Source organism: Vespula pensylvanica, chromosome 7, assembly GCF_014466175.1.
Source record: "Vespula pensylvanica isolate Volc-1 chromosome 7, ASM1446617v1, whole genome shotgun sequence".
Classification (NCBI taxonomy): Eukaryota; Metazoa; Arthropoda; class Insecta; order Hymenoptera; family Vespidae; genus Vespula; species Vespula pensylvanica.
The window spans coordinates 8,718,471-8,730,639 of NC_057691.1; the positions used below are offsets into that span (position 1 = coordinate 8,718,471).

General features: G+C 33.8%; 2 protein-coding genes and 2 long non-coding RNA genes across 5 annotated transcripts; 2 read left to right on the top strand and 2 right to left on the bottom strand.

The window, feature by feature from the left end:
- Positions 1–871: 871 nt before the first annotated feature.
- LOC122630417 (troponin C, isoallergen Bla g 6.0201) lies at positions 872–2,600 on the bottom strand. The gene is made up of 5 exons (XM_043814889.1): positions 2,442–2,600; positions 2,231–2,258; positions 1,998–2,141; positions 1,643–1,894; positions 872–1,412 (listed from the first exon to the last, which is right to left on the bottom strand). The coding sequence occupies exons 1-5, from the start codon at positions 2,442–2,444 to the stop codon at positions 1,378–1,380; spliced, it is 462 nt and encodes a 153-aa protein (XP_043670824.1). The 5' UTR covers positions 2,445–2,600; the 3' UTR covers positions 872–1,377.
- Positions 2,601–3,860: 1,260 nt separating this feature from the next.
- Positions 3,861–10,043, bottom strand: LOC122630415 (troponin C, isoallergen Bla g 6.0101-like). Of its 2 annotated transcripts, none has more exons than XM_043814888.1 (5): positions 9,900–10,043; positions 5,650–5,683; positions 5,427–5,570; positions 4,988–5,242; positions 3,861–4,869 (listed from the first exon to the last, which is right to left on the bottom strand). In XM_043814888.1, exons 3-5 carry the CDS (start codon positions 5,560–5,562, stop codon positions 4,844–4,846), a joined length of 417 nt encoding a protein of 138 aa, XP_043670823.1. In that variant the 5' UTR covers positions 5,563–5,570; positions 5,650–5,683; positions 9,900–10,043; the 3' UTR covers positions 3,861–4,843. The 2 variants fall into 2 exon arrangements, with proteins under 2 accessions (XP_043670823.1, XP_043670822.1); XM_043814887.1 differs by lacking the exon at positions 9,900–10,043 and adding an exon at positions 5,785–6,128.
- LOC122630418 lies at positions 8,814–9,300 on the top strand. Its single transcript, XR_006327481.1, has 2 exons — positions 8,814–8,857; positions 9,022–9,300. It is a non-coding gene; the product is annotated as an uncharacterized LOC122630418 (long non-coding RNA).
- Positions 10,044–11,525: 1,482 nt separating the features above from the next.
- LOC122630329 lies at positions 11,526–11,923 on the top strand. The gene is made up of 2 exons (XR_006327464.1): positions 11,526–11,600; positions 11,773–11,923. It is a non-coding gene; the product is annotated as an uncharacterized LOC122630329 (long non-coding RNA).
- Positions 11,924–12,169: the final 246 nt, after the last annotated feature.

Consider the following 12,169-nt stretch of genomic DNA (forward strand, 5'->3'; position numbering starts at 1 on the left):
AAATTGATATATTCGCATCGACAAAATGTCACGTGTATCTATAAGTAGCGCATTAAATTTTACCATCGATTTATATTAAATTCATTAAATTAGTCTGTACCTGCCGTTTTCATAGGATTCTATGAAATGATTAAATGCAAGTACGATATGAATGGATAAGAAGGATGATATTGGTCATCGCAGCTTAGTCTCAACTGTGATTATTTTGCTCATCTTTAAAGATTATAAAGGATTTGAATTTCATTAAAAAAAAAAACGAATAATTTCATTGATACACATTGTAATTTCAATGGATACACAATAATTTCCATGATGGTCGTTCTTGGCGCGAAAAAATTATGAGAAGACACGTGATGCGATAAATCGCCAAATTTATGATGTTGATTGTCGTGCGTTAATTTATAACGTCGTATCTCGAAAAAAAGAATTCTTTTTTTAAATAGATTAGATAACTGATCTCACGTAAATATTACGAGAAGATAATGCGCGGAGTATTTCGTGGAAATATACTTTGATGTGAAAGTAGATATAATAATAAACTTGCCTGACTGGGGACTTCCCATCGAACAATAGGTTACGGCTTATTTTACATAATAGCATTGATACCCAATGGTCCGAAGAAAGCTAGTGAATCGGATCTCACAAGTTGGCGTATACACCGTGGCACTGCGGTTGCATAAGCATAGGCGTGACTAACAATGAATCGAAAGTACCATGAATCCTCTCGTATGCTCGTTTATTTATTTATTTTTTTTTTTTTTTTTTTCATTTTTCTTTCTTTTTTTAGATCATTGCATTTAACCGTATGTATATAACTTATATACATAGTAGCAAATAATTACGTCAGGTATTTAATATAATACGACGGTCCTTCATATCCATAAGACATTTTATTTAACATTTCTACGTTCTTGTATACGTCGAATGTAAAATGAGAACAGGAATGTGACCAGCAAATATTGAAGATTCCGCGATTCAAATTGTTTCTCCATTTAAATTATTCAAGCACATAAACTTATATTCTGCACTTTTCCTTTTTGATTATTTACTATACGTGTAAAACAGTCTTCGAGGTAGCTCGTAAACTCGCTTTCGTAGTAAAATCTTGAAGGAACAATTCGACAAGAAGGAGAAAATTGCGGCAGCATTTTGGGATATTCAAGCGTGAAATTAAAAGTAAAAGGGACAGGCGCCAGGCGTCGAACGAACGACAGACGGGTACGATAGCATAATAAATCTCTTTGCTTCGCTTTCCGCGCGCTCTTCATCGTGTTAGCTACTGCCAAGTTTGAGAAAAGGTGAAGACGTCAGCATTCCCGTGATCGCTGCCAATTACGTGCTTAACCGTGGCCTTCGAAGAATCTAAACGATCATTTCCTAGTCATCGCCACCGGTCATGACTTCCATAAACTCTGAAAAGTAAAATGCATGATTATACCATGATCCTTCCTTGTTCGGATCAGATCAAATCGTTAAATATTTCTGACAACGCGAGAAAAAATACATTTGCAGATAAATTTTTCCAAGTTTTCGCAAAATCACTGTGATGACGTACGTAACATCGTATTTTAATGACGACGTGATTTTTCTTCTTTTTTTTCTTTTTATCAAATTAATTAGAATTGACTTGGAAGAAACTTACCATCAAAGTCGAGAGTTCCTGAACCATCGGCATCAATTTCCTCTATCATCAAATCTAATTCCTCGTTCGTCAATTTGTCGTCCAGTTCATGAAGAATGTCACGGAATACTGCAGTAGTAATGTAACCATTACCCTCTTTGTCGTATAAACGGAATGCCTCGCGTAACTCCTGTTGCATCGCCTCCGAATCTTCTTCCACTAAAAATCTCGCGGCTAAGGTGCAGAATTCTTCGAATTCCAGCTCGCCGGAGCCTATGAGGATAAAAAAATATTAAAGATACCTATATTCCTAATAGTAAATATAGAATCATATCTCTATTCTTCGACGAAATTGAAACGATTTAAACACACACACCATCCTCGTCTACCTCCTTAATGATTTCTTGAAGCGTTTTTTCACTCAACTCATAACCCAGCATCGTCAGAATCGTACCAACCATGTCGGTGCCGATGCATCCCTTCTTTTCATGATCGAATGCATCGAATGCTTTCTTTAGAACTTAAGTAATACAAAATATTTAAAATATGTCAACTGTAATCAAAAGGGGGATCAATCTTGATCGATTGAAATCGTGTCTTTGTACTTACGTGCGACTTGATCCTTCGTAAGATCATCCTACAAAGGGAATAAAGACACTATAATTCTTTTATTTCACTTATCTCTACTCAAATTGAAGTAAAATGATTTTAATCGCTAAATTCGTCTGGGACTATAATTTGGAACGGAAAATAGCGATTTAAAATTGCTAAAATTGTTCATAGTTTTTAAGTAAACTTTGAAATTAAAAGAACTACTCACCATGATGAGATTGTAATAATTAGATGTTCAAATGTTAAGACCACCCGCTTAACAGTTGATCCGTCGACGTCTACGGCTTATCTGGGTGTGCACTAAATTCTGGCTGTGGACTTCTGTTTTAAGTGGTCATAACGAAGATCTTCTGGCACATAATTGTACATGCTAATATCTACAAGCCCGCGAATCTAGCAGTTTTCAAATTCATCGAGGACGTAACCCCCACTCTTCCTATTTCCTTAAACACATCCCAATTGTACCAACGAACTTGGATCGCCGCGCTAATGGTTCCTTGGTTGCAACATCAAGTGCTCGCATAAGTGTTCGCTACTTCCACGAATCCTCGACTTTCGATGCGCTGAATCGCATCGATTACAATCCATTATCGATTCCTGCAACGAATAATAACAACGATAATATAGTATCGAGCGGAACATATTGCGGAGTCTTATGAATATTGCTTATTCGGATCTTACTCTATGGATCGGAGAGAAAATGATTAAACTCTGAATTTTGTTGATTAAGTTTCCGAAGGTGTAAATTTACATACGTAACATGCATACTATTTATTTATACACTTTCTTCATATTTTTATTTTGTTGGTTTATAAGATGGGAGCCGATATAAACAAATATCGATATTTATTTCTGCACTGTACATGCACTATTTTTTAAATGAGAAAAAATTTTAATATTTTATTTATAAATAATTAATATAAGGTACACATACGTATGTAAATACAGATGAAACTTCGTAGATCTACCAATCCTGCGATCGAGAATAGAATCTCGTCTGTTAAACTTTGATAAGCGTAATAGTATATACTGCCGTATCGTTCATTGATGGATGGTCGCTACGAGACCATTGAGTAATTACACGTCCAACAATTAATAAGTCATTTATCAGCGAAACTTGTTGAGGCAAACGCTCTTTCAGATATGGACGTTGACGATAGTAAATCTACTATTGCTTCAAACCTATTTTAGATTTTTGAAAATTCAATCAACGCGTACGTCTTCCCATTAAATGTAATAACATTTGTAGATAGTTTGAATTTCTGTATAAATCGACTCCCAAATTATTTGCAGAATTCAGAAGCATGCAATTTTTTAACATTCTTACAAATATCCATTTACATCCCTGGAAAGGGGAAATTGAATCGGAACAAAAGTTTGTTATGTGTATATTATCAAAAAATAAAATTTGCGATTCTTTGCGTTCTTAGTTATGTTTAACGTAATAACTCATAATGTTAAACGTCAGTAAGAATATGATATCAAGCCAAAAACACATTACTCTGCTAAGCAGCATTAGTTTATCACATTTTTGTGAGGCACGTGTCAGATGAAAGCTATAACAATAGACATAGTTGGCTTTACGCCGGAAACACGCTTGGGGCGAATCGAAGAAGGTTCTACGTAATAACTGCAAGTGTTTTATTCTTAGATCGCTAATTATAAGCTCGTAAAAGCCGGATAGAAGTTGGTGAATACATGGGTGATACTCTATCGTAAAATCGGACATACTGCTGCTTACTGTCATCGCTATGTCTATGTACTATTGCTTTCTACTTTCGTTTTACCTTTAACAAAAATAAAATATTTTCATCGTATCGAAATTTTGAAGAATACAGCTATTTGTTATCTCAATGTCACGTTTCTCTCCCACGCTGCACTTCTAAATAATAATCTTAATCAAAAAAGGAGAGAATGAATATGAAACGATAAAAAAAAGAAAAAGACCACACTCTCATAAATTATTATAAACATGATATAATAATCTATACACATATGTATATAAAGGAGGTATTAATATTATTTTATTATGTATATATAAATTACTATAGGCATCTATTATTGCGCAAATTGCCTGATCAAGGACAATGGTGATAATGCTTTACGATTTACGATGTTTCTCTTTATTAAATTTTTTCTAATTAACATATATTTTTTCATTTTAAGTAAGAGTAATTTAATTCGAAAGTTCACGTTAGTTGAAAATATATTACGTACTATAGATATATGATGATTGTTTCGCGTATCTACACGTTTCCTGAGCAAGCTATATATAATAATTTCAGCAAATTTCAACTTCGTTAAATGCACCAAGACGTATTTCTAAAGACATCAAAGACCTTTCAAGAGGTGCTTGTGAAAACTCCACAATCAATCCTGGAAAATGAAAGGCGCGACCTGTGTATAATCGAACTTTATATAGTAGTTGCCCAAGGAACGTGCTACTGAACGCACACTCATACACGCGCACATACATACACACTTTGATAACCAGTCATGTTCACACACAACTATAATAAATCGTGCTCGTCCCTATCTATACACGTGACACGATGTTTCTCCCTCGACCGCATTGGTAGGACTTGCTAATTCGGGCGAGAAGCTCATAATTTATCCCGTCATGACCTCCATGAATTCTGAAATATAAATCGTCAATTTTATCTCCAGGGTAGATCGGAGAGAGACAAACTATCGTGCCACCTGCGTACCGTAACACGTGACTAAAAGTAAGATAAACAAGCAAAATCTCTTCACCTTCGAAGTCGAGCGTGCCAGATCCATCAGTATCCACCTCTTCTATAATCATGTCAAGTTCCTCCGGAGATAGTTGGTCGTCCAGCTCATGAAGAATGTCTCTGAAGACATCGGTAGTGATATAACCGTTTCCTTCCTTGTCGTAAATTCGGAAAGCTTCTCGAAGTTCCTCCTTTACGGCTTCCGTGTCCGTGTCCTCTTCCATAAAACGAGATGCTAATTTTGAGAATTCTTCGAATTTCAACTCGCCCGATCCTACGTTGATATAGTACTTTTATTTTTTTTTTTTTTTTCTTATTTTCATTATATTTTTCTCTCTTTTTAAGAAAAGACAAAAAAAAAAGAAACAATCCCGTGATCAAAAACAATTATCTTGTAGAATTAAAACGTTAAAAGAAATTCAATTGTTGAGATTCAGTTGTGGGAGATTTAAACGTACCCCATAAGTCGTAGGTAGCGATCATTTCTTGCAAATTGACACCTCTAACTTCGTGTCCTAACATTTCCAAAATCGTTGGGATCATCGTGGTTTGAATCGCACCTTTCTTTTCGGGATCAAATGTGTCGAATGCCATTCGAAGATCTGTCAATTGTTACATGCAAGATACGTTCTATTAAGAATAACTTAATAAATATTAATTTCGTATTAAGTATATACTCACGTTTAAGTTGATCCTTGCTAAGGTCAATTTCTTGCTACGATGATAAAAAATTAAAATAAAAGAGATTGAGTGATCTCTGCCTTTAAAATTACATTATATCTAAGACAGGAGGTGAGATAAGGAAAAGATAATTACCATATCATCGTTGTCCCACATGATTATGTGTGATAAAATTTTTGTAATACGTAAAAGAATTTGCTGAAATTGAAATAAGTATCGCAGAAGCCAGTCAATTAGCGATTTGATTATCGACGAGACAAATGTACGTCTGTCGGCTTACTCTACCGATGAAAATGTTATACTGAGCGTTCGTAAACTAATTAATAGCTGCGCTGAGACATTGTCCCACATTTTTAATAGCGTTAATGGATCATTACCAATCGTCTGTCAGCTCGAATACGCTATACAGTGATGCTTAATTGAGATCCATTGCGCGTTAGATACTTTGCGAAACAAATCGCGAACCTCTGACGCAATCTATCGTGATTGATAGAACACGATCACAATACGATCTTTTCTAATTATTTTTACTAAATCTGTTGCTAATGTAACAATTTAGTAATGTCTTCGAAAGCTTTGCGCGAGGTATTAAACTTGTACGTACGCATTTAAAAATGAAGTCTATCTAAGTACGTATATAAGTATGTATTTAAGGCAACCTCATAGCTCCCAATTCATTAACAAGGATTATCATGAAAACGTGAATCTTCGAGATTCGCGTGTAAAACAATTTACGTTGCTTTCATGGCCAGAAAATAAACGAACATCTGTATATAATCAAACAATTCATACGCCAACGCGTTTGATGGCATCATACGCAGAAGAGTTTATGCCGATTGCAGTGCGATACCCCTTACAGTGGTTTCTTATTGGCATTGCGTCCTTTTAGAGAATTGCAGTCGATTGCCAGAAGCTGCTCACTGATGTATAAAAAAGTACGCCTGGCAGTTGCTCCTAACCTCGTACACACGCTGCTAACTACGTACACTTGCACGAGACTGCTCTTACGCAATACGATGATACAACAATTAATTAATTCAAAAATTAATACATCCATTCTACTAGATTTAAGCAGTACTCGTTCCTACGTATTCGCTTTGTGTCAATGAAATTGATCAATACTAAACAGTAATACCTAAGAGTAAAGATTATAAGTTTTACACATATATACTTCACATATATGTGTAACTTTGCGAAAAAATTATCGAAAAATATATTTGTCATCTCTCCTTTGTTTTGCTAATAAGCTTAATAAACTCACCACAAATCAAAGAAATAAAGTCATAAAAAATAATAGACGGGGTCATGAGTACATATTGGACTGTGGTTTTGCAACGTGTCGTGTCACGTTAGATGGCTATCATTGATCCACGACCATGTGGGAGTCTTCGGAGACTCCGGCGTGGTAAGTGTGCGGCAAGAGAGGCGGGAGGCTCTCTTTTATTTCCCTTTTTCCTTGTTTCCCTCTCATTGGATGAAAGCAAACTAACCGAATTTATGAACGGGATCTGCTATCCTTCTTTGGAAGGAAAAGAATCCGGATATTAAAGGCAGAAGGATTGTTTCAGATGTCGTTGAGACGGTCGTGTTTAGATTGGAACCCGTGGAACCATGGGAAAGATTTATAGCTCGTTACTGATTGAGCGCGCTGATTGAGATTAAAGTCCTTTTTGAAGCAAGATAGAAATGTAAGTAATTAAGGTATCCTAATGCTCCTGGATCACCAGCAATTCGGTCCTCCTCGCTGGCTTGATATTGTCTAGATTGACAGTATCATCCTTGAGACGTATACGAGTCTGAGCTTGTTTATGAAGACTGACGAAAAAATGAATAACCAAGCGTGTAGATTTTCATTTCAGAATAATCATATTTTTATTTTTTTTTTTTATAATTTATTTATTACAAACAAAGCGTCGTTCAAGGACAATGCAGCCATATCGTGGATCGATCTATGACAACAGATGACCTATATATGGTAAAAATTATCTCGACACTACCTGGAAAACATTACGTATTTTGTTTTCCAACAGTGTTCAGCTTGATCATTTGTATTTTATTAGTCGTACTTTTTTTTTTTTTTTAATTTCGCGATATTAAAATACTTCTTTCGCTCTTTTATGATGTTTTAATTTAGTAACTGTCACTAATTAGCCTTACATCGTATTTCTTACATATCTTATTTCGTACTATGTCAGATTTTCATATTCATTGCCGAAAAGTATATCGAAGATGACACTGTGCGCATGCACGGCGTTAATTATTTCACTATTTTTCTACTGGACACGCCATATTTGTTTCGTGGACAATAGTTCGACCCAATCCCATATCGTCCTCATTGATTTCAGGAAATTAGTAAATTTCTTCTAACGAACACCCTTTTTATATAGTAATCGATAAATCTGCGATCGTTATGGGTCCGTGATTGCGAGTCGAGACATTGTCGCGTTTAAAAATTATTCACGTAATAAATCTTCGGAAGAATTTTCATTGTGCAAGATTCAACCGAGACTTTAGAATGCACCCATACTTTCTTTTTTAGAAATTGTGATATTGACCATCCTCTGATGGAAAATTGGTTATGTTGTACTTGACGGATTAATAACTAGAGAACCAAGACGTAATAGACAAAGAAGAAGAAAGGGACGATTGTTATTAAAAAGTTGTTAAATAAAACTTTTATTACATCGGAAGTATTTACTATTATAAACGCCAGTTGGTACTTATTAATGGGCTAACCTAAATATCAATCGCGCTCAATTCTCAAACAAATAAATTACTGTGCTCTATTTGTCAACCTAACATAATGATAAAAGAAATCGTGCATTAGTATTTTAGCTTTATACTCTGTAGAAACGACTTCTTTTCTTATAGAAAATAAAACTAAAGATGGTACGGTATTGGTAGTCATCAAATGTATGTACTTGCATCTAATATGATACATGTTTCGCTCTTTTATTAACTATATTTCATCAATTAATGTATGGTGGAAACATAAGCATTAATCTATACTTAAAATTTTTCATGTTCGTTACAAACATTTTTCTTTATTTATTCAGAATAATCCATCGAGAAAAGTATTAGTTGTTTCGTAGAAGATATAACGATATCTTTGATCTTAGAAGGAAACACAACAAAATTATTTCTGATGCTGAAATAGAAGAAATAGGATATCTAAAGAAAAATCCTGAATTTTCATCATCAGTTTTATGTATGTACAGTGATTAAAATTTTTATATTTTTACATCGTGACTTAATAAGCAATAGTGGAAAATATAAGTAATAATTTAATTATTATTTGTAATTAAGCATTATTGTTTATTACTACTATAGCCATTACAAAAATATTAAATTAACTATATTTTTATTTTTCAGATCATCGATGACTTGATTCCACAGTGATACATATAAGATGAATTTGATTACAGTCGAATAGAATTGATATTTTCTCCATAAATTTATACACTCGTTCTTCGATGAAGCAGTATTCTTTTACCGAAACTTCCTTTAGTAGTTTGCGGTCAGAATATATTTTTCTTTCTTCTGTGTATGCTTTCTATTTCAAATTATCTTATTTTATTTTTGCAGTATTGGTATCTCTTTCACTTTTTAACAATGTATCAATTAATAATATGCCATTAATTGTACTTCATATATCGTATTTCATATTACATTCGATTTTTAACGCACACACGCATATCTATGCATAGCTCTCCTATATGGTTATCCTATCTAAGGTTATTGCCTATATAAACGGACATAATTAATTTTATGTCCTACTAATACAATCTTAAATTTTTTAGGCTTCCAAAAATTGAACATGCTGGAAGAGAATGGTAAACATACAGAGAAGATAATTATACATAGATATACATATGTAGCAGTTTTACATCGCATCAAACTTATTCGTAAACAGAAAACTGCCCTAGGATATCGATATGCAGACAATTACTTTATGTTTTAATATTAGTCTTATATATTATAGTTATACTTTAATATTATAGTCTTTGATGATATATGAAACAGCAGGTATATATTTGTCGTCATAAAATTCGTCAATATCAAAAAAATTATTATTCCAAAGCTCTGAGAAAAGTTTAAAGAACCGTACTAAAGCGTTATGAATGTCTCTTGCAACTTTAATTTCATTATTAGCATAGCTTTTATCGTTCCTACTGAAGTTATATCCAATATCAATTGGATTATCAATGTACATTAAGTTACGAAAAAAATTTAAGAAATGTAATACTTACACGATGCAAGCGTTGTTAGAATGATTCGTTGTCCAGATAAAACACGTCCAGACAGCTGCTTGGAGGAACGAATACTGCGTACTAACAACGCGTAAGTAAGGACGACGAATGGGGAAAAGTCGTACCAAGGACGATTTCTCCGATCGTCCCTTGATTATTTACATACAAATACTTTTCCCTACAAGCTTCCCAAATTCTCCGAATTGTACGACGTATATATACATAGATATATATATATATATACACGTAGTAATAACAATTTATCACGCTCGACTAGTTCTTTTCCTTTTTTTTTTTTTTTTTCGTTGCTTGCCGTAAACAAAAGGTATAGGAACCTTTAAGCTTAATTATCCATATACTAATGTTATTTTTCTCTTTCTATTAAGATGGTATATATTTAAAAAGGGACGAACTTACGTGTGTGTAAGCAATGAGACTTTGCTATAACAACAATTTAAATGTTTAAAATTAACCTTAACCTTTATTTTTATGCATGAATTATTATCGAGAAAATATCATTCTCACTCGAATCTTTATCTTTAAAACGATCTTGTTCGTCAAAATCGTTAAAAAATTATACTTGTACTCATTGTTGGGCGTAAACCATCATAAAACGAGTGATGGACAGCCCTAACCTTAAATAATTTATATTTTCAATTACTTTACATTCGTTTAGATACTGTAGGGTGTATATGGAGTATATCTAATCTTCGAACAATAGTACATAAAATAGCGAGATATTCGTTATACGCGGTTTAGTAAGAAATTTCATACATGTTCTTTCATAGACCTCTTCCCACAACCTCGTCACGTTTTATGGCTTTTTTATATCGATTTCTCTTTACTTGGTACAAATTTAATATCGTTCTTCCTTTGAACTTGTTTCTCTCTTATTAACACTTTTTATGCCGTTAAGTATTTCATTAAAATAATCTTGACTTAAAATTCCAATAATTTATAATTCTCGATCATGCAGTTTGCGTCTACGCATACTGTCAACAAAAACGGATCTTTGAATGAATCGGATGGTTACTCTCTTTCTAAAAGCAGAAATTTCAAAATCAATACTTTCCTCGTACTAACATCGAAAATAATATACATTTATATGAAAGATAATCGTACGCGAGCGCATGAACATTTTGCTTACAAATATATTTTCACGTTTACGAGCGTTACTTCTACAGATATCAAATAGAAATGATTAATTTTCACAGTTTGATGCAGCAAGATATTCGTTTAGATAGTTTTTAATTTCGTATATCATATTTTTAACGTTTCCATATTTTTATACAAACAGATCGAAACAACAAACACGTGGGGAAGCCATTGAAAGGATGACGTAATGCGTACGCGCGACGGTCCATGGCTTTCTTCCTGCCGTCTAATCCGCCATTCAAAATCGTTTCGTGGCACGCGTCGGAACCGAGCTTCGTTCTCTCGTTAATTGTAATTAATTAGAATATTTTATCTAACATACACCTTGATTTTATATACCGATCGAATGCCGAAAAAGCGATTTTCGCGGGTGAATTTATTAAAATCGATCACGTTCAACTACGAAATATCACTTATTCTATTGCGTTTCTTAACCTAACATATAAGCCATCGTTATTTTCGATTATAGAATGCGACGCCCGGATTTTCGTCTTCAATTTTACTTATTTACAATAAGAAATGGTGTTGGACACACGACGATTACTGGTAAGCATTAATTGAAAAACATTCTTATTTATTATCGCTGTAATCTTCACATGAACATTTCGTCAAGTCGTAACGATTAATTTTCCTAATTTGATGCAGCAAGGTATCCGTTTGGATAGTTTTTAACTTCGTATATCATATTTTTAATGTTTCGATATTTTCATACAAATAGATCGAAGCAACAAGCACGTGGGGAAACCATTGGAAGGATGACGTAACGCGCATGCGTGACGATACAGCTTCCTTGTTGCCGCTTAATCCGCCATTCGGAATTAGTTCGTGGCACGTGTCCCAACCAAGCTTCGTCCTCTCGTTAATTGCAGGTAATTAAAATATTTTGTTTAACGTGCACCATTATTTTATATACCGATCGAATGCCGAAAACGCGATTTTTCCGATAAAATTTGTTAACATCAGTCGCGCTCAACTGCGAATTGTAAATTGTACTGCGTTTCTTAATCTAACATAACCATACAAGCAATCGTTATTTACGATTATACAATGGAGGAGTTACGACGTTTGCATTTTCGTCATCAATTTTACTTATTTACAATAATAAATAATGTTCG

What these genes read in the sequence shown, in the direction of transcription:
- LOC122630417 (XM_043814889.1), bottom strand. An exon ending in TACGAAGGATCAAGTCGCAC is followed by an intron (nt 2,142 to 2,230) that starts GTAAGTACAAAG and finishes GTATTACTTAAG; the next exon opens with TTCTAAAGAAAGCATTCGAT. An exon ending in TAAGGAGGTAGACGAGGATG is followed by an intron (nt 1,895 to 1,997) that starts GTGTGTGTGTTT and finishes TTATCCTCATAG; the next exon opens with GCTCCGGCGAGCTGGAATTC.
- LOC122630415 (XM_043814887.1), bottom strand. Translation starts at nt 5,805, where the DNA reads ATGTGGGACAACGATGATATG. An exon ending in CGCTACCTACGACTTATGGG is followed by an intron (nt 5,243 to 5,426) that starts GTACGTTTAAAT and finishes ATATCAACGTAG; the next exon opens with GATCGGGCGAGTTGAAATTC. An exon ending in TGGCACGCTCGACTTCGAAG is followed by an intron (nt 4,870 to 4,987) that starts GTGAAGAGATTT and finishes TTTATATTTCAG; the next exon opens with AATTCATGGAGGTCATGACG.